The sequence below is a fragment of the Antechinus flavipes genome, chromosome 2 (assembly GCF_016432865.1).
Source record: "Antechinus flavipes isolate AdamAnt ecotype Samford, QLD, Australia chromosome 2, AdamAnt_v2, whole genome shotgun sequence".
Lineage (NCBI taxonomy): Eukaryota > Metazoa > Chordata > Mammalia > Dasyuromorphia > Dasyuridae > Antechinus > Antechinus flavipes.
Genome location: NC_067399.1, coordinates 436,124,836 through 436,150,292, shown reverse-complemented (window position 1 = coordinate 436,150,292; position 25,457 = coordinate 436,124,836). Strand labels below are relative to the sequence as shown.

The 25,457-nt window shown below is 36.9% G+C and overlaps 1 protein-coding gene and 1 long non-coding RNA gene across 4 annotated transcripts in view; one reads left to right on the top strand and one right to left on the bottom strand.

Moving 5' to 3' along the window:
• Window positions 1-25,457, bottom strand: part of LOC127550303 (uncharacterized) — a 95,034-nt gene that overhangs the window by 24,338 nt on the left and 45,239 nt on the right. The gene's annotated exons all lie outside the window — the stretch shown is intronic.
• The window catches only part of RASGEF1C (RasGEF domain family member 1C), a 186,941-nt gene that overhangs the window by 156,983 nt on the left and 4,501 nt on the right, over window positions 1-25,457 (top strand). For all 3 annotated transcript variants that reach the window (XM_051979083.1, XM_051979081.1, XM_051979080.1), the window contains 6 exons: window positions 3,916-4,011; window positions 4,360-4,462; window positions 4,566-4,645; window positions 4,785-4,880; window positions 16,920-17,015; window positions 20,510-20,633. In XM_051979083.1, coding sequence (XP_051835043.1) covers window positions 3,916-4,011; window positions 4,360-4,462; window positions 4,566-4,645; window positions 4,785-4,880; window positions 16,920-17,015; window positions 20,510-20,633 — 595 coding nt within the window. The remainder of the gene's footprint in view (window positions 1-3,915; window positions 4,012-4,359; window positions 4,463-4,565; window positions 4,646-4,784; window positions 4,881-16,919; window positions 17,016-20,509; window positions 20,634-25,457) is intronic.

Below are 25,457 nucleotides of genomic sequence, written 5' to 3'. Positions count from 1 at the left end.
TCACTCAAGAAATGTTTCCTAAGTTCTTATTACATCCAGGACCCTGTTAGTCACCAGGGGGTGGTACAAAAATGACTAAATCAAAGCATCTGTGATCTTGGTGACCTTATGGAGCTCACCATCTGAGAATAAAAATACTACTAATAATATTACTAATAGTACTAACTAGTATTTGTACACTGCTTTAAGGTTTAAAGTATATTTTAACAAATAATATCTCATTTTATCCTCATCACTGAAGCAGCAGAAGTTAAGTAATTTGCCCAGTGTCACATTGGCTATTAAATATCTGAAGTCAGATTTTAACTCATTTTTACCATCGTGCCACATTTGAAATTTAAAATGCTTATTTGAAAATTTAATTAATTCATTAAAACAATAAACCCATTATTTTGCCTACATAACATATTTTTATGAAAAATGATCATATTTCCCCAAATAAAAACACTTAGCTAAGTAACATTGTTTTGCCTATTTTTGCAATTCTTTTTTATGTTGGCTTGATATAACAGGAATGAGTATAAAGTCAGAGATACTTCTGTACTAGAAGACAAGCAGATTCTCCTTTTTCTTCATTCATTGTATGAATACAGATTGGTTATAGATTTGCTATATTGCAGAGTATCATAACCTTCAATGGCTCATTATTTTATATCCTAGAAAGTTCAAAACCCCTTAGCCTAAGGGTCCTCTATAGTATGGTCTCAACCTACCTTTCAGGTCTTATTTTTCATTACTTTCCCTCATTCACTGAACTGTTTCAATCAAAGTGGATAGATAATTTGACAGTCTTGAAGATATCTGATGCATTCTATTCCCTCCTTCTTATCATTTTCCTATTCCCCTATCTCCATGTTCTCAAAGTTTGGTTCATGGACTCCAAAGGGTTCGTGAGACCCTTTCAGAAGATCCTCAAGGTCAAAAGTACTTTTAGAATAATATTAAGATATTCTTTGCTTATTAAAATATTCCTCCCCTTTCCAACAACATATCTGTTTGAGGCTGGATTTTCTTCGTATATTTCAACTTAAACAATGTATTGCAACAGATTTAATGTAGGAAATAGGAGAATCTGGTTAACTTCTAGTACAGAAGTATCTCTTATTTTATACTTATTCTTGTTAAACCTAAGTCAACATTAACAAGATTTACAAAAATAGGTAAACAATGCTTTTTATATTATTAATTTTTTTTGTTTTGAAAAATATAGTTATTTTCATTAAAATGTTATTTATCCAATAGAATAGGTTTATTATTTTAATGAATTAATAAAATTTTTAAAATGAAAAGTCCAAATTTCTGATATGACAAATTTCAATAACTATTAACTGAAATAGACAAAAGCTCTTTGAAGTCTTTGGTAATTTTTAAGTGCCTAAAAGGATCCTGAATTTTAAAGCTTTAAGAAAAAATGACTGGCATAGAGGTTTCTCTCTGATGTGATTATCATAATGGGACCTTTCTTATTATCTGTTTGTATTCTTTTCTTATCTCTCCTTTTTAATTATAAATTTTTAAAGTGTAAACTCTCTATCTTTATTATCAGAGTATCCTCCTTATCCAGTAACACAAAGCCTTGCAGGGAGTAAGGTACCCAGTAAATGTTTTTTTCAGTGAATTAGTCATCAAATAAGGCAGGGATTTGAACAACATGGCATTTTAGACAAAAAGTAACTTGACAGGAACATGCTGACATTACTGAAGGAGGAAAAACTGGACACAGGAAGAGCAGTTACTTTCAGTAACTCGAGTAAAGAGTAAAACGCATAGACAAGGAAAGCAGAACAATAGAAATGGCCAAGAAGAAATCAGTCCTCTAGATGCAGCAAAGTAAAAAACAATAATAATTGGTGGAATAAAAATGTGAGAGATGGCAGGGAGAAGAAACTGTAGTCAGAAAATGATCAAAGCCAAAACTAAAGTTCTCAAAGGTAAGGAATGATGAGGGAGGTACATTCATGTATGAACAACCAATCGATCAACAAGTATTATTAATTTCTGCCAAGGCACCATGCCAAGTGGTGGGGATAGAAATACTAAGAGCAAAAGAAAAAAACAAGGAAAATGTCAAAGAACTTGCATTCTAATGGAGGAGACAATAGGTAGATGCAAGTATAAGATATGAGTATATACCAAATAAATATAACTATATGTGTATAAATATAACTATATATGAGTATATACTAAACTCTATATATATGAGTTTATGCTAAATAAATGTAAAATGAATAAATACAAAATCATTAAATACAAAGTAATTTGGGTGGTACTAGCATTTGGGGAAATCAGAAAAAGTTTAATGTTGATGTTTGAAGTGTGTCTTAAAGGAAGAGATGGTCTTTATGAAGCCGGAGTAAGGAAGGAATAAATTATGGGCATGTGGGATGGCTAGTGAACAGGCACAGAAATGAGAAATGATTTATATATAAGGAATAGAGAAAAAGCTCCTTCAGATGGATTCCAGAGTATAAGAGGGAGAGCAGTATCCACTGAGGCTGAAAAGATAATTTGGAGCTAGGTTGTATATGTTAAAAGCTAAACAAAGTGGTTTATATTTTGTACTAAAAGTAGGGAGCCACCAGAGTTGATTGAATAGAGATAGTCAAATCTGTGTTTGTGGAAAATTAAATTTGGCAGCAGTAGGAGGGGGTTTTGATAGTCGCAGGGGTCCTCAAACTTTTTAAATAGGGGGCCGGTTCACTGTCCCTCAGACTGTTGGAGGGCCGGATTATAGTAAAAACAAAAACTGTGTTTTGTGGACCTTTAAATAAAGAAACTTCATAGCCCTGGGTGAGGGGGATAAACGTTCGCAGCTGCTGCGTCTGGCCCGTGGGCCGTAGTTTGAGGACCCCTGAAAAAGGGCTGAATTGAGTGGTAATGTGGGTAAAGAGAAAGAGTTTGAGCAAGAGATGTTGGGGATATGGTAAAACAGTCAGGGTACTTGAGAGAAGGTGTGGTCTCCACAGGACAAGAATGTGTCATTCCCTAAGGGAAACAAAGTTTCTGCCAAGTCAAAGACTTGGAAGGATAAAGTGAAATAATAAAATGAGAGTTAGAGAGACTCTTGATAGTAATTAAGTCCAACCTATTTCTGAACAAGTATCCCAACAAGTGATCCTCCAGACTATGACTGAAGACCTTCAGTGAGGGAACCCCATCTCTACCAAGGCAGCCCATTCTACTTTTAAATAGTTTGCAAAGGAAGGCATTATTGCGGTGGTGGTGGTGGTGTTTTTCCCCTGATATTCAGACATTTGCCTCCTCTGCATTTTCCATCTCTTGCTTCTTCTTTGGTCTTCTTAGATTAAGCAGAACAATTCTAGTTTAAAGACCCAAACAGGTTTAAGGAAAAGGTGAAAGTCCTAGTGGTAGAATGAAGTCCCATATTTACATTGAAAAAAAAAAGGAACTAGGAGTGAAAAGGAGAGAAAATGGAGTTGGGAGGTTTGGGTTAAGATTGAACTAGATTCATGCAATCAAGCCTTCATGGTGGCTTAGATTTAACAGGAATGAGCATAAAATTAGAAATACTTCTGTTGTGCTGTAATTAAACATAAACTTTCTCATCAAGGGCTGTTTCAGGTTTTTTTTTTTTTTTTTGGTTTTTGTTTTTTTGTCTTATCTCCAGTGTCTAGCACAGTGGAAAACAGGTGCTTAGTAAAAGCTTATTAAATGAATGAATGCTTACTGTAGTTCAATCAACTTCTCAGTTCCTGCATCTCTTCCTCATCCTCTTCCTCCTCCTCCTCCTTCCCCACCTCCAACTCATTTTACCTACATCAAAACTCTTCTCTGCAGTGGGCCCCCTCATCACACCCTCAGAATTATATCTAATTGAGCTATTATCCTATTTCTTCCTGTTTCTTTTTTAAGCAATGCCAGCATTTCAAAATAATACATACATCTTCTTTCTAGTCTTGTTTCAGTGAACAGAACAAAACAAATAACCTCGAAGCTTATGTGAAATGGTTCAACCGCCTTTGTTACCTTGTGGCGACGGAAATCTGCATGGTGAGCAAATCATCCCTACCACTGGAGGAAACCTACCCCACCCCCACCTCTGTCCCGTTCAGCCCCTGAGGGTCCAGGAATAAGCAAACCCAGAAACCAGGCTTTGCATCAGTAAGCAAACAGCCCCCAGAAGCCTAATGTGACCATAGCAGAAGGCATCCAGATTCCCTCTCCTCCCCCCCCCCCACTCTGCCTGACAGTGTTCAATGAACCATTATCTCAGTTAAGATCCATAGGAGTCCCAGATTCATTGAAAAGACTTTAGAGCTCCATCTCCTTGCTTTACAAATAAAAAAGTAGGGCCAGAGAGGCTGAATAATGGATGCTCCTGTCTTTGCTTCTCCTCAGCCGGCCAAAAAGAAGCAGAGGGCACAAGTGATTGAGTTTTTCATCGATGTGGCTCGGGAATGCTTCAACATTGGGAATTTCAATTCACTGATGGCAATCATCTGTGAGTAGCTGCCTCTAAACTTGACACTTGCCTTGGGGGGGTGAGGAAGAGGAGGCAGGCAACTGAGCCATCCTTTCTTCTCCCCCTCATGTCTCTTTTCCAGCGGGCATGAACATGAGCCCTGTCTCCAGACTAAAGAAGACATGGTCCAAAGTGAAAACAGCCAAGTTTTTCATCCTTGAGGTAAACAGAAAGGAACCACTGCTTCCTGATTATACTTTCAAGAATATACTTTCAGGAATGCCTTTTTACGCTATCAGCAAACCCAGCCACTCAGGCATGTTTCTGGAGTAAATGGGGTGTTTTTTGGTTTCTTTTCCAGCACCAGATGGATCCCACAGGCAATTTCTATAACTACCGGACAGCACTGAGAGGGGCAGCCCATCGATCTCTCACTGCCCACAGTAACAGAGAGAAGGTAAGTGTGAGGAAGGACTGAACTGTATCCATGGGCCCTGAAGCAAATAAAGATCCGTGGCAAGTGCTGGGCCGCTGGATTTCCATGTAAAGGAAAATGTAAAAGGAAAATTTTCAGTGTAAGCATCAGGTTTTGGAATTCTGCCTTTGATTCTCAGTTCTGACACTTACTATCTGGGTGACTGAGAAAGCCTATAGAATCAGAACTTACATTTGAAGGAAACTTTAGAGACCATCTAGTCCCATCTCCTCACCTTACAGATAAGGAAACTGAGGCCCAAGGGAAGAGAAAATCACTTGCCTGGAGTCAGAGAGTAATACATGGCCAAGCCTTGAGTCAAACCAAGATCTCCCATCAAATCCACAGAAGCATTCTCACTTCACTTTTCTCAGCCTCAGTTTCCCAATCTGAAAAATCAGGAGACTCAGACCCACAGAACCTATCTCAGAGGATTGTTCTGAAGAAAGTGCTCTGTAAGCCTTAATGACAATATGTGTAGAGTCCTGGACTTGAATGAGGAAAAAACAGGTTTGCATCCTGCCCCGGACATTTGCTAGTCATGTGGCAGGAGTATGACTTCATCTCTGAGGTCTAGCTTTAAATCTATGATCCTTCTACATGAGCTCTAGTTAATCCGGATCAAGTCACCAGAATTGACAATTCTAGCTTAGCCCTCCAGAGGAGCTATGAGTCTGAGACTGAGGCTAAATTGACTGACACTACCTGCAGATGATTTATTGGATTTGCCTTCTCAGTTTCCCCTCGTGGTCTCACTGAGGCAGAAGGAGTAGAGAGGAATTGGAACTTAGTGTGATTTCCTCCCATTTTAAACTGGTTCTATCGATATGTAGCAGAGTCCTTCCCTTTGCGTAACACCATGCTTCTAGGGATGTTTGTCACTTTCCCATTTGATACCTATCATGGCAGAAGAAAATCTGCAGTGAAGTGTGTGGTCTCATTTCTCCCCCTTGAAAAGATAATAGGACAAAACCCCTGTGGAAATTCTGAACCTCCGCTTCAGGCGACCTCATACCCAGTGAATTAGGAGTCTCCTCGCTCAGCAAATTTGTTTACAGCCTCGTTTAGTACCAGCTGGTCTTTAACTGTCAGAAGTGATCTGGGGCCAGAATTTCAATTTTTCCTCTTGAGTGGTTCACGAATGGGCTTCACTTGTCTACCCTGTGACCCACTTTTTTCTGAAAACATGCGTCTCTTCCTCCCCCCAGACACCTGGAGCAGCCATGGCTGCTCCTAACAGTCTGGGAGCAGAGGCTGCTGGGGCTGGAGGTTCTGAAAGGCCTTCTTTTCCATCCCTTTGCTCTCATCAGAATCACTTGAAACCATGTCAGCTAATTATTGAGAATGGGGCAGTTTAGCTTGGAAAAGAGAAGTCTTAGGGGAAGGAGAGATTTCACAACTTTTTTTTAAGTGTTTGAAGGGCTCTCTAGAGGAAGAAAAGTGAGATTTGTCCTGGATTACCATAGAGGGCCACATGAAGAACAGTGGGAAAAAAAGGAAAAATTTGGCTCAATATTGAGAAAAACTTCCTGATGCTTAGAGCTGCCCCCCAAATAGAGTGGGACATCTCAGGAGACAGTAAGTTCCTCTTGATATGATTGTAGATTTAGGGATGAAAGGAACCTTATCTCATTTTGCAGATGGAGAAACTGAGACCCAATAGCTTGTCCAGCTTAGAGAAGCCAGTCCTGGCTCCCATTGTCCTGATTGATTCCAGGGTGTTTTCCAATATATCATGACATTACTTGACTCAGGAGTAAATCCAATATGCCAATATACCACGAAATTACATGACTTAGGAGTAAGTCACCTTGGCTCAGGAGAACAGAGTCACATATTTTTTACCCAAATTTCTCAGTTGGACAGAGGCTCATACATGGCATGGAAGTAGCTGTACAGCACAGTAGATAGAGTTCTGGGATCAGAAAAACCTGAGTTCAAATTCCAGCCTCTGAAATTTGTGTAACCTTAAAATTTAGTTAACCTTTGTCTGGATTAGTTTCCTCAATTATAAAATTATAAAATATTCAATTATGAAACAGGGATCACAATATCATCTACCCCCTGGGATTGTTGTGAAGTTCAAATGAAATAATAATTGTAAAGCACTTAGCACCTGACATACAGTAAATATTCCTTTTCTCTAATCTCAGTTGTTGTTCAGTTCAGTATCTGATGCTTTGTGACCCCTTTATGTGATACTGGATGCTGTACTTGATATTTGTAAAATATAGTAAAATAGATACTAAAATATAGTAAAATAGATACTAAAATGGCTTGCCATTTTCTTCTCCATCTCACTTTACAGATGAGGTAATTGAGTCAAACAGGGTTAAGTGACTAGCATAGGGTCACACAACTAATAAGTGACTGAGGCTAGATTTGAACTCAGGAAGAGTAGTTTTTCTGACTTTAGGCACTATGGCACCAGCTAGCTGCCCCCTAATTTCAGTATTATTGAACAACAACAACAACAAAAATAACTAGATTAATTTAGGTAATATTATCATTTATCCCAAAAGCTTGGCCTACCTATGAGCACTTGATATTTTTCTAAGAGAGTAGATCTGACTTTATTTGTGAGGAAAGTGTTTTGTAATTGTGTTCATATAGTTCTTGACTTTGTTTTGGCAGGTAGACTTCCAAATATTTTGTTATCTACAATTTTTTTTTGTTATTATAGTTTTTTATTTACAAGACATATGCATGGGTAATTTTTCAGCATTGAACCTTGCAAAACCTTCTGTTCCAACTTTTCCCCTCCTTCCCCCCACCTCCTCCTCTAGAATGCAGGTAGATCAATACATGTTAAATATGTTAAAGTATATGTTAAATATATATGTATAAATATACTTATACAGTTATCTTGTTACACAAGAAAAATTGGATTTAGAAATAAAGTAAAAATAACCTGAGAAGGAAAACAAAAATGCAAGTAGACAAAAAGAGGAGGAGTGAAAATGTTATGTTGTGGTCCACATTCATTTCCCATAGTTCTTTTGCTGGGTGTAGATGGTTCTCTTCATTATTAAACAATTAGAACTGATTTACTTCATCTCATTGTTGAAGAGAGCCACGTCCATCAGAATTGATCATCATATAGTATTGTTGTTGAAGTGTATAATAATTTCCTGATTCTGCTCATTTCACTCAGCATCAGTTCATGTAAGTCTTTCCAAGCCTTTCTGAAATCATCCTGCTGGTCATTTCTTACAGAACAATAATATTCCATAACATTCATATCCCACAATTTATTCAGCCATTCTTCAATTGATGGGCATCCATTCAATTTTCAGTTTCTAGCCACTACAAAAAGGGCTGCCATAAACATTTTTGTACATGTGGGTCCCTTTCTCTTCTTTAAGATCTCTTTGGGATAGAAGCCCAATAGTAACACTGCTGGATCAAAGGGTATGCACAGTTTGATAACTTTTTGAGCATAGTTCCAAATTGCTCTCCAGAATGGTTGGATGAATTCACAATTCCACCAACAATGTATCAATGTCCCAGTTTTCCCACATCCCCTTCAACATTCATCATTATTTTTTGTTGTCATCTTAGCCAATCTGAGAGGTATGTAATGGTATCTCAGAGTTGTCTTAATTTGCATTTCTCTGATCAATAATGATTTGAAGCACCTTTTCATGAAATAGTTTCTATTTCTTCATCTGAAAATTGTCTGTTCATATCCTTTGGTCATTTATCAATTGGAGAATAGCTTGGTTTCTTATAAATTAGAGTCAATTCTCTATATATTTTGGAAATGAGGCCTTTATCAGAACCTTTGACTGTAAAAATGCTTTCCCAGTTTATTGTTTTCCTTCTAATCTTGTCTGCATTAGTTTTGTTTGTACAAAAACTTTTTAACTTGATGTAATCAAAATTTTCTATTTTGTAATCAATAATGATATTTAGTTCTTCTTTGGTCACAAATTCGTTCCTCCTCCACAGGTCTGAGAGGTAAACTATTCTATGTTCTTCTAATTTATGTATAATCTTATTCTTTCTGCCTAGATCATGAACCCATTTTGACCTTATCTTGGTGTACGGTGTTAAGTGTGCGTCAGTGCCTAGTTTCTGCCATACTAATTTCCAATTTTCCCAGAAGTTTTTGTCAAACAGTGAATTCTTATCCCAAAAGCTAAGGACTTTGGTTTTGTCAAACACTAGATTATTATAGTTATTGACTATGTTAACCTGTGGACCTAACCTATTCCACTAACCAACTAGTGGATTTCTTATCCAATACCAAATGGTTTTGGTGACCGCTGCTTTATAATATAGTTTTTGATCTGGTACAGTTAGGCCACCTTCATTTGATTTTCTTTTTCATTAGTTCCCTTGAAATTCTTGACCTTTTGTTTTTCATATGAATTTTGTTGTTATTTTTTCTAGGTCTTTAATATTTTTTTTGGGAATCTGATTGGTATAGCACTAAATAAATAGATTGGTTTAGGTAGCATTGTCATCTTTATTACATTCCTTGACTTGTCCAAGAGCGCTTAATATTTTTCCAGTTGGTTAGAGCTGACTTTATTTGTGTGGAAAGTGTTTTGTAGTTTTACTCATATAGTTACTGACTTTCCCTTGGCAGATAGATTCCCAAATATTTTATACTATCAGCAGTTATTTTAAATGGAATTTCTCTTTGTTTCTCTTACTGTTGGATTTTGTTGGTAATATATAAAAGTGCTGATGATTTATGTGGATTTATTTTGTATCCTACAACTTTGCTAAAGTTGTGAATTGCTCCTAATAGTTTTTTAGTTGATTCTCTAGGATTCTCTAAGTATACAGTCATATCATCTGCAAAGAGTGATAATTTGGTTTTCTCCTTACCTATTCTAATTCCTTTAATCTCTTTTTCTTCTCTTATTGCCAAAGCTAATATTTCTAATACACTATTGAACAGAAATGGTGACAATGGGCAATCTTGGTCACCCCGATCTTCTTGGGAATGGTTCTAGTTTGTCCCCATTACATCTGATGCTTGCTGATGGTTTTAAATAGATGCTATTGATCATTTTAAGGACAATTCCATTTATTCCTATATTCTCTAGTGTTTTTAGTAGGAATGGATTTTGGATTTTGTCAAATGTTTTTTTTCTGTATCTATTGAGATAATCATATAATTTTGTTAATTTGGTTATTGACATAGTAAATTACGCTAATGACTTTTTAAAATATTGAACCAGCCCTACATTCTTTGTTTAAATCCTATTTGGTGTATTATCCTGAGAGGGGACCCATAATTGGAATGAATTGAACTAGGAAGCTTCTGTGATCCCCTATGATTCTGTGATTCTGTTTAAAGCAAGTACAGTTATCTGAGTCATTAAAAAGAATGATAGAGACTTGGTAATATATTACACTAGAGGGACAGAGTGTAGATCTAAATTGTTTGTGTTGGTATTTCTCTTTCCTTTCATTGTATATAAATGTAGATGAAGATGGGAGTAGTCAGTTTTGGAGGACTTGTAGGAAGGAAAGTATGATGGTATATTGTCAGTGAAGTTGTGAATCAATTCAACCATTTAAAATCCATTTTGGAATTAATCATATAAAATAACTAAAATGCCCATGTATTTTGATGCAGAGATTCTGCTATCCCCCCAAAAAAAAATTATTGATAAGAAAAAAGATCCCATACATCTCAAAATATTTATAGCAGAACTTTTTATGGTAGAAAAGAACTGCAAAATAGATACCCATCAATTGAGAAATGGTTAGAATGTAATGAAATATTATTGCGCTATTACTGTTTTGTTATTTTCAGGCATGTCCTATTGCTTGTGAACCAATTTGGAGTTTTCTTGGCAAAGATACTGGAGTAGTTTGCCATTTCCTTTTCCAGCTCATTTTACAGATAAGGAAACTGAGGCAAAAAGTAACTTACTCAGAGTCCCACAGCTAGGAAATGTCTGAGGACAGATTTGAACACAGAAAATGAGGCTTCCTGACTTTAGGCCCAGGATGTTGTCCATTACACCAACTTTGTGACCTTATTGTGCTATAAGAAACCACAAATATGATGATTACAGATGAAGCTGGTTGTGGTTCTTTTAAGAAACTGATTTGTGATCCTTTCAGATTGATTTGTGATTCAGATTACTCCCAGCCCCTCCTGGCTGATGCATTATCAGTTCAGGAAGCCTGCACCTTTGATTAACAAATCCTGGTCAAAAGCATCCCTTTGAATTCCAAGAGGAGATCCGGGCTTGTCCCAGCCCCCATCAGATCTGAGCCAAGTTGGGACTCCACCCACGGGTTGCCTTTAGCTAAATCTCTCATTATAAAAAAGAGCCAAACTAAAATCCTCTCTTTGCAGAGGTTCCAAACTTGCTAGCACCATGCTTGGTACCCCAAGGAGCTTCTTCCCACTGGAATACTCTTTTCCAGTACCCTCTTCTCTTTACCCTCACCTATTCCCCAACCAGACTTTAACCTTACTTCCAATCCCCATAATAAACCTCTTTTATCAATCTAGGTTTTTGGGTCTGTAAATTCCTTTACAGAGGATCTTGTGCTGCAAGAAAGGAGTTCCCCAGAACTCCCTTCCCTTGTGCCGATCCTGAGGAGTTGCAGGGAAACCAAACCTACCCTGTACCCCAAACCTGCCACTAGACCTAATTTAACTCCCTGACTACCAGAAACCCTAATTTCATTTGGGTACCCCCAAATCTAAACCTCATCACAGAGAAGTTTGGAAAGACTTATATGTACTGATTCAAAGTGAAGGAAGCAGAATCAAGAACATAATATAGAAGATGACTACAATAATGTGAACGATATACAACAAAGAACAACCATCACAAAATTTAAACTACATCTTGTGAAATTATAAAGACCATGCTTGACCCCAGAGAAATTTGGTTTTCATTTATTTGCTTGTTTGTTTTGAGGGAGGGAGAAATTTCCTATCATTTGTCATTTACTTCAGAGATCACCAGAATTTTGAATTAGAATTTCAAGAAAATGCTTATTCTAACCAGCTCAGCTCCACCAAACAAATGTATACAACTCAGAATGATAATTTTTATAGCTATGAGATCCCTGAATAAATGCAGTTTTAAATTACTCAGCCTGTTGAGTTTGGGATTTGAATGATTTTTTTTTTTTTAAGAGCTTCACACAAAAGATTGAGATAAAGCCCAGGGTAGCTTTTCAGAGCAGAACCTGTGAGATGAATAACTTAAGACTCTAATTGATTAGTTAATTTGACATGCAGATGGGCCATGCTTTTAAAGGAGCACATGAGCAGACTAGCAAGGGCCCTAAGCGTGCACCGAATTTTAAAACATGGTTTAGAAGGAGGCTGTCAGGGGAAGAATAAGTCTTGGGAAGAGGCTGCTATAGATATCACTTCATTCTCCAAGTTCAAGTGCAGGGGCCCAGCCGCTATTTCCTAATGTGGGAGTTTAATTGGAAGCATTCAAGTGTCGAATGACCTTCTTACTAGGGCAACATGCTGAGTAGTTCTTCTAACTGACTATTCATTAAGCCTGCCTGCAGAAAGATTGTAGGTTATTAGAGGTACAAGGTCACCAAGACACCTAGATTTGGAAACTAAGGATTAGAGCAGGATCTTAGGATCATAGATATAGGTCTGAGAAGGAGCTTAAAGGTCATTTGGTCTAACCCTATTCTTTTACACTTAAAGAAACTGAGACCCAGAAAAGTCAGGTGACTTCTCTGAGATCACACAGGATGGCAGAATTAGGATTCAAAACCAGATCTTTGAAATCATTTGTTATTGCTGTTATGGTTCAATTGTGTCCTATTCTTCACAATCCCATTTGGGGTCTTCTTGACAAAGATCCTGGAGTGGTTTGTCATTTCCTTCTTCAGCTCATTTTACAGATGAAGAAACTAAGGCAAACAGAGATAAGTGACTTGACCAGGGTCACACAGCTAGGAAGGGTCTGAGGCCAGATTTGAACTCCAGAAGACAAGTCTTTGTGACTCCAGGCCTGGGGCTCTAACTACTGTACCACCTAGGTGCTTCCTGCTTCTGACTAGAAATCCAACTGTCTCCCTTAAATCTCAGCATAATTTCCAATTTATGATGTGCTGACAAATGTCAAATCCTTCTTGTCTGACCCAATATTATTCATTGATTCTCTCTCTTCTCTGCATTTTCTGGACACTCTAAACAAGCCTCTGTTTGAACATAAACATTCCCTTTCTCTATTTGGGGCCTCCATCCTTATCTGTAAAATGAGGAAATTAATCTCTCTCAGCCTTAGTTTCCTCATCTGTAAAATGGTAATAATAATAATACCTATGTCACAGTATTGTGATAATATATGTGAACTGCTTTTCAAACTAAAAAAATACTATATAAAAACTTTATCACTATCAATTTACACATGAGAAAAGTAAGGCCCAGGGAAATTAGATGTTATGCCCAAAATTACACAGTGGTTGTCTAAAGAGGCAATATTTGAATCTAAGAGCAACTAGGTGACACAGTGGATAGAATGTAGGGCTTGAAGTCAGAAAGATTCATGTGACTTCCTGAGTTCAAATCTGACCTTAGATTCTAACTGTGTGACCCTGGGCAAATCACTTAATCCTGTTTGCTTCAGTTTCCTCATCTGTAAAATGAGCTGGAAAAACAAATGGCAAACCACCACTCCAGTGGCTTTGCCAAGAAAATCCCAAATGGGATCATGAAAAGTCGAACATGACTGAAATGATTCAAGAACAACAATGTCAGACTCCAGAGCTTGTGCACACTCAGTCTGGGGTCTACAAATCTTGATTGCCAATCTGTGATGACCACCTCTCATTCTGGCCTCCAGAATCTCCTGTACACACTTACCTGAGTCTACAGAGGTGCATTTTGTTCTCCCTGCTGATACATACATTGAGCTATTCTCACTAGAGTAAGCTAGAAGGCAGATATGTATTGCCCCACTCATTGTGGGCAGCAGTGCAGACCTGCCTGGGCCTTCTCTAGCTTGCAGAATTTGATTTGTGCTGCAGTCCCAGAGGATGATCTAGAACCAGCTGTAAGTAGGTACTCCAGCTGACTTGAGTTAGGGAGACTGTATGGAGTGCTGGGTTCTTATAGTGACAAGTATACTGGATTAAAGGTCAGAGGATCTGTGTAAAAATCCCAGTCACTTACTTCCCGTGTGATCCATCTTAGCCAAGTCATTTAACAAGTCCCCAAGAGCCCTGGGAACAGTAACTTTAAATAATGCAGTCAAAAATGAGACATTTGCATCTATTTTGCCCCTGTACACTAAGGACCATAGAATTTTTCCTTCTAACTTACAGCTGAAACTTTCCAGATGGATTATCTCTCTCGTTAGAATGTGGGCTCCCTAAGACTGATATCTGTCTTATTTTTCTACACATAATAAGTGATTAATATCATTGGGCAGCTAATAGCTCAGTGGATAAAGTATCAATCAGCATGTCTCATCTTCCTGAATTCAAATCCAGCTTCAAATACTAGCTGTGTGACCCTGAGCAAGTCACTTAACCCTTTTGCCTCAGTTTCCTTACCTGTAAAATGAGCTGAAGAAGCATTATACTATAGTATTTCTGAAATGCTGCAGTATTTCTGCTAAGAAAACTCCAAATAGGATCAATAGTCTATAAATGAAACAACTCAGCAACAAAATTCATCCATTTTACTACTCCAGGCCATAATTTTCTCATTGGTAAAAATGAAAGAGTTGAATTAAATGATCTCTGTGGTCCCTTCGAATTTTAAATATTGGGTCCCTGACCTGTATGTGCCAAAATGTTGGTAGCAGCCCTGTTTGTGGTGGCTAGAAACTGGAAAATGAATGGATGCCCATCAATTGGAGAATGGCTGGGTAAATTGTGATATATGAATGTTATGGAATATTATTGTTCTGTAAGAAATGACCAGCAGGATGATTTCAGAAAGGCTTGGAAAGACCTACATGGACTGATGCTAAGTGAGATGAGCAGAACCAGGAGATCATTATACACTTCGACAACGATATTGTATGAGGATGTATTCTGATGGAAGTGGATTTCTATGACAAAGAGACCTAACTGAGTTTCAATGGATAAATGATGGGCAGAAACAGCTACACCCAAAGAAGGAACACTGGGAAACGAATGTGAACTATTTGCATTTTTGATTTTCTTCCCGAGTTATTTTTACCTTCTGAATCCAATTCTCCCTGTGCAACAGGAGAACTGTTTGGTTCTGCAAATATGTATTGTATCTAGGATATACTGCAACATATTTAACATATATAGGACTGCTTGCCATCTTGGGGGGGGGGTGGAAGGAGGGAGGGGAAAAAAACGAAACATAAGCGAGTGCAAGGGATAATGTTGTAAAAAATTACCCTGGCATGGATTCTGTCAATACAAAGTTATTATTAAATAAAATAAAATTTTAAAAAAATTAAAAAAATAAATGTTGGGTCCCTGAATACCCAAGACAAAATTCCTTGAGCAAATTCCTATTCAGATCATGTGGACTAAAGATAAATGAACTCACAAACACTGCATTGAAATTCTATACCTTTTTTGCTTATTTCTTAAACATATTCCTAGAACCAGTGATAAGGTGGAAGAAGGTCCCAGAAACCTTGTCATTGTTAACAATTAATTTCATTCATTAAGACTCAGAAAACCTGGGGTCAGCTAGATGGTGCAGTGGATAGAGCACCAGCCCAGAAATCAAGAGGACTTGAGTTCAAATATGACCTCAGACACTTAATGCTTCCTAGCTGTGTGACCCTGGGGAAGTCACTTAACCTCGGTTGCCTCAGGGGGTATTTTTCTCCCTGAAACTTTTTTCCAAGTGCTAGCTCTGTCACTGACTAACTTTGTATGAAACTTATCAGTTTCCCCTCTCTAAGATTCGGTTTCTTCACAGTCAGATAAAGATGGTAATCTGGATAGAACCACAACTAGGGTTGGGTAGCTGGACTTTGTTAGAGGGGAGCAAAATTAAGAGGGCATTGATACCACTTCTGCTCATTCAGCAGCATAGAAATAGCTAAGCTTAGCATACACTTAGTAGGAATAATTGTTACAGTAGAAAACTTCCAGATATAATACAAAACATGCCCACCATGCTCCAGATGTGTTTTCCTCCATAGTAACATGGGCCTGCTAGATCTCTGGGTCTCTCTTTCCCTCACACCAACTGAATTTTCATAAAAAAGTAAATTTAAATATTTATAGCAGCTCTTTTTTGTAGTGGCAAAGAAGTGGAAACTAAGGGGATGCCCACCAGTTGGAGAATGGCAGAACAAATGGTGGTATATGATTATGATGGAATACTATCATATTATAAGAAATGATGAGTAGAATGTGTGAGAAAACCTAGGAAGATTTATATAAATTAATACAAAGGGAAATGAGCAGAACCAGGAGAAAATTACACACAGTAGCAACAATATTGTAATGATAATCAATTGTGGGAAAACTTAGCAATTCTGATGGGTACAATGATCTATGACAATTCCAAAGGAAAAAATGCCATCTACCTCCAGAGAGGGAACTTAGTACAAACTAAAGCATACTTTTCCTCTTTGTTTTTCTTTCTTTTCCCCCCTACAACATGACTAATGTGGAAATGTTTTGCATGATTTCATATGTACGATAGGTATTCCACTTTTTGCCTTTTCATTAGGTGGGGAAGATGGGAGGGAAGAAAGGATCTGGAACTAAAGATAACATTTTCTTTAAAAGATTTTTTTTTGGTTCTTTGGAACTAGTCCCTGGTTGACTTTCCTATATTTTTTCAGGCTCTAAAAGGTTTGTAGTAGTTCTTAAGCTAAGGTCACTATGAGGAGCTACTGAGATGATGAATGGATTTATAAATTCTGAAGTGCTATACACAAGGCATGATTATCATTGTTGCAGCATTTGTGAAAGCAAATGAACTTTGACAGCTGCTTATTTTACTTCTGTTTCAAGAGATAGAAAAGTTTCAATAACTTTTTTTCTCTTAGCTGACTCTCTCCTTCTTATGGAAAATTCTGAGTAAAACTAACTCTATCCTTTGCTTTGCAGATAGTCATTCCTTTCTTCAGTCTGCTAATCAAAGACATATACTTTTTAAATGAAGGATGTGCCAATCGCCTTCCAAATGGACACGTCAATTTTGAAGTAAGATTGAAAACTTCTCCTACCTCTCTGTCTATGGCACTCTACCCAGTGCTCAACATCTCAGTTTCCATCAATCTCTCAAAGCAATCAAGTCACCAGCATGTGTTAAGTGCCTACTGTGTACCTGGCACTGTGGGTTACAAACACAAAGAATGATTCTGTGCTCTCAAGAAGCTTCTGTTCTATCAAGGGAAACAATAAGTACCTATATAAGTGTATACTGAATAGGAAGAAAATCAATACAAATTAATGCAAGGTCATTCAAATTTTTATGATAAAACAGACTCAAAGATATTAAATTATTTATTCCAGATTAGTTTAGCTACTGAGAATATACAGCTAGATAAGGGGGAAGCCAGTCTGTATTAGAAAATGAACTTTGGTAATCACATACACTTCATCAGGAGTTTGATAATTTTATATTGAACTTAAATACCCCTCAAAAGAACATTTTTATATGAATAACAGAACATAAAAAGGGATTTTGTATAAAATCAAAGATCACCTTATATGCTGCTTCATTTTTTAAAAAAGAGAACGTATAAGAAATAGCACAAAGTACTTTCAAAACTATCTTATTTAGACTCCTTTCAAGCTTTGTTTTGTTTTCTTCTATGCACTTAAAAATGTTTTATGCCTTCTTTTTGGGGGGCTTTACTATTGCTACTTATCTTCTCCCAATAAACCTCCCCCCAATTTAAAAACCCCTCCAAAGAAAATAAAAAATCCCTTATAACAAATAAGCATAGGCAAACAAATGATTCCACAGTGTCTATGTCTAAAAATATGTGTCTGTTCCTGTGTCTTAAATCCTTCATCTCTTTGTTACAAATTGGATAATATGAATCACCACAAGTTCTGTGGAGACATGCTCAGTCATTGCATTGATCAGAATTCTTAAATTTTTCAATATTATTTTTCTTTGCAATTTCGTTCAAATTCAACCCTAGATATTTACTAGCTGTGTAACTCTGAGCTAGCCACTACATTTCTTTTTACCTCCATTTCCCCATCTATAAAATGAGGATAATAACATCTACCTATTGTTGTGAGAATCAAATGAGATCATAAGATAATAATATAAAACACTTAGCACAGTGCATAGCATATAGTAAGTACTATGTAAATATTAATTGTCATGAATTGTTCTCCCAGTTCTTTGTGCTTTACTCTACATTAATTCATACTACCCAGGATTTGCTGGAAAAAAGTGTCTTTTGTTATTTCTTACAGCATACTAATATTCTGTCACATTCATACTCAGTTTGTTCAGTCATTCCCTAATTAATTGGCAATCCACTAGATTCCAGTCTTTTTTCCCTTCTTTTGATCCCCCCTCTTGCCCCATTTCAGGATCAAAAAATTGTTTTTCTTGTGACTATTTCTTCCCTGACAATATATCTCCCCTTTAAAATGACCAACTCCACCCTTGCTTCCCTATTAATTTGATTTCAACACCAAACTCTGTGTATGCACATGTATGTATGTGTGTAGAGAGTGTATATATATGTGTGTGTTTGTGCATGTGAATATATTCAATATCTCTTTGTTTAACACAAGAGGTTCATCCGATGCCCAATCCCCATCTGTTTTTGTAGACTCTTTTTTGTACTTCCCTGTTATGAGAAATATTAAGTTCTATCCTTTTTTTCTTTTTTCTTCATTACTGTATTTCTTCCTTTTATGTTCTATTGTCTTTTTCCTTTTCAGCCCCTCAGAACCAAACCAATCTATCCCCAGATTCTATATTTTTCTTGTTTAATTCCTTCAGTATCTTTTGAAGATATTGAGGATCTGAAAGGCTATGTGTTTCTTCCCCCCACTAAAATATTAGCACCACAACTTCATATAATCCCTTCCAATTGCACAAATAAATTTACTTTTCTAGATATCTCTTGACTTGTTTTAATTTCAAAATTCCTATCTGGCTTGGGTCTTTTTTTCTAAGAAATACTTGAAAATATTCTATTTCATTACGGATCCTTTTTCCCTCTTTGTAGAATTATACTCAGCTTTGCAGGATAAGTTATTTGTGGTTATAAGCCTATTTATTTTCTCTTGTTGGAATACTAAGTTCCAGTTTCTCCTCTTTTTTTTTTTTAGAAGCTACCACATCTTGTATGATTTATTTCTATGGTTCCTTGGTACTTGAACCACTTTTTTTCTGACTACCTAATAATATTTTTTCCTTGCCAAAAAAATTCTCAATATGAATTTGGGTTTTGCCATTTCTGGGATTTTTAGTGTGTTTTCTTTCAGGTACTCAGTGGTTTCTTTCTCTCTTTAGGCTTCAGATTCTATTAGATTTGGACAATTTTTATTGATGATCTCTTATCCAGGGTTTCTTAAAATATGTTTTCTGGGAATCCGATCATTATTAAGTTCTCTCTTCCTGATCTGTTTTCTAGATCAGTTGTTTTTGATATCAGAAGGTTTACATTTTTTATCAATCTTTTTTGTTTTAGTATGTCTTGCTCTCTCATAGAATCATTGATTTGTTTGGTCTATTTTGGTTTTTACAGAGTCCATTGCTTGGTTTAGGTTTACCACTTTCTCTTCTAAGCTCTTTGTTCTCCTTATTCTTTCCAGGGGACTGTTTTTTATTATCTCCTGGCCTCATTTCTTCTAGGTATTCACATAGTCTTTATAGAACTTTAGTTGTTTTTTTTCCCTATAAGTCACTGCCTGCAGATATTGCAGAGTTATTCTCTCCCCTTTTGGGGTACCTTGATTTATAATTTTTTAAGTTTGATCATTGTCTCCTTTAGCTTACTAATTTCTCCATATTTAGTTTCTGAATTGGAACTTTATACTAGAGACAAGCTCTACTCTTTCCTTTCCCTTCCCTCTCTCCCCTAGCTATACTTCTGGATGGGGTAAGCAGCTCTACTTGTTCTTACCTTTCATTATTTGTTTTTTTTTTTTTAATATTATTCAATCTGGTGTGAATTTTCAGTTTTTGCTGGACTAGTTGTAAAAGATTTAGAATTTAGTAGTCAATCAGCAAAGATTTGTTAAGCACCTACTATGTATTAAGTAGACTAGAGACGCAAATTTAAAAATGAATTAGTTCCTCCTTTTAACAAATATTTATTCTACCAGGGAAAATACACAGATATAATATATACACATATACATACACAAAGTAATGGGTGTAGAGAGAAAGAGACTGTCAAGTGGGAGTATCAACAAAGATGTCATATAGGATATAGTTATTAAGCTAATCTTTGGAGGAAACCAGGAGTCCTAAGAGGCAGGATTTGAGGCAAGGCAGGAATATGTGCCAAGCATGGGGAAGTAGCTTGTATAGACAAAGATATAAGACAGGAGATAGAATTTCAGCAAGAAGGACAGGTTAGTCAGACTATAATGCAGAGAATAATGCAAAACAAATCTGGAAAGGTAAGTTTGGAGTCCAAATATGAAGCACTTTAAATGCTAAACCAAGAAATTTATATTTTCACCCTTTCAACTTTATTTTTCATCTCTCCTAGAAATTTTTGGAGCTGGCTAAACAAGTTGGGGAATTTATAACATGGAAACAAGTGGAATGCCCATTTGAACAAGATCCCAACATCACTCACTATTTACACACAGCTCCTATCTTCACTGAAGATGGTAAGAAGTCCCTTTTGTCCTTTTATACCCGGTATATGACTCTGCCTTTGTCTTAGTTTTCTCCTCTTCCTCCTCCTTCTCCTTCTTCTCCTTCTTTTCTGTCTTTTCCTTGATCCCCTTCTTCTCCTCCTTTTCCTTCTCTCCTTCTCCTCTTATTATTATTATTATACCACTATCCTTGTCCTTTTTCTCTCAACAATTACATAAACTATCCAGCCTTGTCCTAAACAGGGAATGAAATATCTCTTCTCTAGTGATAGCCCTGACTTCCCTAGTCCCAGCAGTCACCTCTTGTAGTCATGCCTCATAGATTCAACTGTTCTTTGGTATAGAAATCCTAATTGTCCCCTCTAGCCCCCTTGGAATGAGTTTTTCCCTTTTAAGATGAGTTTTATGAGACATACTTTGAGGCCTTCTGTTTGGAATAAGGTGATGAACCAAATTCTAATCTTTTCCTAGATCAAGACCTACATTGGCAGAGCTAAAAGAGGTCTTAAAACTTAGAAAGTGAAAACTGGAAGGGACCCTCTAAGACATAATGCCAGAGCTGATCTTGGACCAGAACACAACAATTGGAAGGAACTCTAAAGTAGAATATAGAAAGTCTTCACTATAAGATCTCATAATACCATCCCCTTGATGAGGGGCTAGTAAGTTGAAGTGACTTCTGAGTCACAGAGATGGTTGTAATGGGGCCAGGTCTCCTGACTCCAGCTGTCAAAATCCTGATGGTTTCACTTTGGTATAGTTTCTCCCATCAGAGCAACATTGATGATTCTCTTTCCTTTTGAAGTTTTTTTGGGTCCATACAAGTTAATCAGGGTAGGCATCTGTGCCTTCCCAGAAAGCATGAAAGTCACAACATAGCAAGGAAAATTAGGCTCAGCAGATTGCCTAAATGCAGTCATTAACATGATTAAAGGGAGTGGGACAGGCCAGGCTGACTGCAGCCAGGCTTAGTATCCTGAGGGTAGGTAGGTAGAAGACATGGCTAACTCCAGCTAGCCTTCAAAGGTTACCAGGCAGGGATAGGAACTAACCTCTCTGGCCTTCATTACTTACACTCCCTTTTCTCCTATTACAAGGCCGGTTCAAATTAGCTTCAAGGAGAAGGCCACATTTTAAATCAGTAGGACATTTGACCTACACCCCCACTAAGGCTAAAATTCAGGAAGATGATGAAGGAGAGGGAAAGCTAGGGCTGATCCGATTATAAACCCACAGAGGAAAAAAAAAAATGGCAGAATGTATTCCATAATGAAGAGGAAGGAATAGTAAGGGACGTGTGAAGAAGTATGTATTTATAAACCAGAAGGAACCACAGAGTGCATAGCTGTTCGGCTATGAGAAATATACAAGTGTACTTTGGTTTAGGCAAGTCAAGGGCAATTCTAATGTTTGTTTTTAAAAAATCTTTTTTTAATAAAAAATAATTTTTTTAATTCACTAAGCCAGTTTTTTTTAACAATTTAAAAAATTATTTTTATTTATTAAACAAATGTGTTGGATTTGGATTCAAAAGATTTCGGTAAAAATTGCATCTCTGTGTGAGGTCTGAACGACCTTATACAGGTCAATTAACCTCATTGATCCTCTGTTTCCTTTTCTCTAAAATGAGGGGTGAGGTAGATTAAATGATCTCTGAATTCCCTTCTAGCTTAGAATCTCTGGTCTTATGGATTAAAAATATTTATATTTTATCATTTTAGAATACTGTGATAGGCAAAAGATAACTAATTGTGGTTTCTTCTTATTTATCCCCTTTCAGTCTTCAAGGTTATTCATTCATATGTATGTAGTTACCTGGTTGTAACCAATATATATGTCGAGTTTTTTTTTTTTAACACTTTTCTTCACCATTGTATAATTGTATAATGGAAATTATCACCCTTAGATTTATCTGTTTTGTAAACTTAAATTTTTACATAGTAGGGTTTTCTTAAATTGGTACATACCTACACAGAAAGAATGTAATTTACAGTTGAAATATTCCAAAAATTTATTTGTCCCTTGGCTGACAGATTGGCAGACTCTTAACAATAAAATTAATGCTTTAAATAATGGTTTGGTTCCTAATCTTCTAGCTCCAATACCCAAATCATCTCTTAAAACTGAAATAAAATCCCTCTTCCATGTAAATGAAAGCTCTCATTATAACTGAAAAAAATTTCGCTTGCAATGAAAAATAATAGAAAACAATAGTTATACATGATCAGCATTTTTACTACATAATAACAATAATTTTAATAGTTTACATTTATAAAGTACTTTAACATTTGCAAAATACTTTACAAATTTTATCCCATTTTATCCTTACAAGAATCCTGGGAAGTATCTTTGTTCAGTCATTTCAGTTGTGTCTTACTCTTTGTGACCTCATTTGGAGTTTTTTTGGCAAAGATACTGGAATGGTTTGCCATTTCCTTCTCCACCTTATTTTATAGATGAGGAAATTGGGATAAACCCTGGGATTTAGGTAGTACAATCTCCATTTCCAGATAAGACAGACAGGTTAAGTGACTTGCCCACGGTCACACAGTCAGTACGTGTTTAAGGCCAAATTTGAACTCAGGTCTCCTTGATGCTATGTAAGGTGCTCTGTCCTCTGTGATTTCTTAACTACTTCCCATCACTTCTGTAAGTCTTCTTCAGGATTTGAATTCAGGTTCAACTGTGGGTCCAGTGTTCTAACCATTAAACCACCCAGCTGCCTCAGGGTTTATTATACTAATATAAAGTGGCTTAGGAACAAAATTATCATTGAACATCAGGTCTATGAAGGGAAGTATTATGTTGTAAATGACAAGAAAGAAACATGAAGATGACTCTTCCCTATCATACAGCATCTAGCCATAGTTAAAAAAAGGGAAAAGGGACAAAGAGACCAAAAACTGAAAGAACTTAGTGACAGAAAAGATACAAAGAAAGGTTGCAGTTAAGGTACGTGAAAGAAAACTGAATGGGGGAGTTGGGTTTCCATTTGCCTGAATTTTTCACTGAATACCTACCATCTGACATCTTTAGCCCCCATCACCCAAACCTAGATCAAACCCTTGGGATTCATATTCCAACGTTTATCCTGCCTCCAGAAGGAAATAAGGCAATGGTCACTGCAAAGGAAAATGGCATTAATATATTTCAAACCTGACTAACCGTGAGTTAAGGGGGGGGGGGATGCTAAAACACAAAACTTCCATTTTCTTAACAGAAGGGTAGAAGTGTAGCGTATAGAATACATTGTCATAAGTGGCCAATGAACATTGATTAATTTCATTAATTATATTTCATTAGGTTCTACTGTGAGACTGGAGAGTAGGATAGCCATTAGAAAATGATGCTAATGGGGGGTGGGGGTGGAATGAGCATCTATAAAACACTCATTAAGGGGCAGCTAGATGGTATAATGTTCTTCTCTAAAACATAATGTTCTCTGGGAGCAGGTTTCCATGGGGGCTTCTGGAAGCAGTCTTTGTTTCAGTTCAGTGTAATCACCCTAAATGCAGCCAGGGGTTAAAGTCCAAATCCTTTATGGTCTCTTTCCAAGCCTTGTCTCCTTTCCTGGGGCCCAGTTAGCTTTCTTAGAGGTCTATCTCTCTCCTTGGTTCTGAGAGCGTAAGCTGCCTTCTCTGACTTCTGAATCTCCTCGACTGAATCCTGCTTCTGAATCTCCCGAAGTCAATCCTGGTTGAGGCTTCTAGCTTATATATGCTCTCTTAAAGATGTGAATCTTGTAGAACTTTAGTAAGTACTAAGTACATGTACTGAACTAGAGAACTGCTAAGCACATGCTAAATTTAATCATTGTCTCTCATCAATTCCAGTGACTTGGCACCTTGTAAGAATCTTAACACAGTATATAGATACTAGTCCTGGAGTCAGAAGAACCTGAGTTGAAAACTGACCTCAAATACTTGACACTTAATAGCTGTGCCACCTGGAGAAGTCACTAAACCACATTTGCCTAGCAAATAAATAAACGAACACTCATTAAACATTAAAGTCATGTCTACCTGCAAGAGAATTATTACACTGGGTTGTCTTTTTTGGCTATTACATTTAACGCTGGTTTTGGACTTTAATGCAAAAGCTTTTGTGGAGCCCAGAATAAGGAGAGCCAGCTTAATGCAGAAAACCACATGTGTATGGCAGAGGCTCAATACCATGTCTGAAAAGATAGTCAATATCTGTTCCCAGTGCATTGTGGGCCATTTGAGGACACATCACTTGGGCAGCAATAAACTAAATACCAGCAATGGGAAAGGGGGAGGAGGGTGACAATGAACATACCAACACCAGGATCAAGCCTTACCCTTTCCTGGTCTTTCCTTCCCATCCCCAAGATGCAGCCACATCGACTATTTGTGCTCCTAATGATATTGTACACCCTTGGACAAAGCATGTGCTCAGAATGGGAAGGGCCTTTTAAAGACCATCTGGTCCAGTCCCCTTATTCTCTCTATATACCTAAAATCTAAGACTCGATGACAGAAAGGGACTTCTTCTTGTTCTTTTTAAATAATATTTTCCAATTACATGTTAAAAGTTATTAAAATTAATTTTTTGAATTTTGAGTTCTAAATTCTCTCCTTCCTTCCTCCACTGCCTCCTCCTTGAAACAGCAAGCAGTTTGTATAAACATTGATGTGCAATTATGCAAAGCACAGGAAAGGAACTTGTGAAAGATCACATAGCTACATAGTATCAGAAGTAGGAGATGATCCCAAGTTTCTCAAGTCCCAGACGAGTTTTCTTTGCAGAGCACTATATTCTAATTTAATTAAGTTAAATTTAAGGGTAAATCCTACCTTCAGCCCCCCACATGTA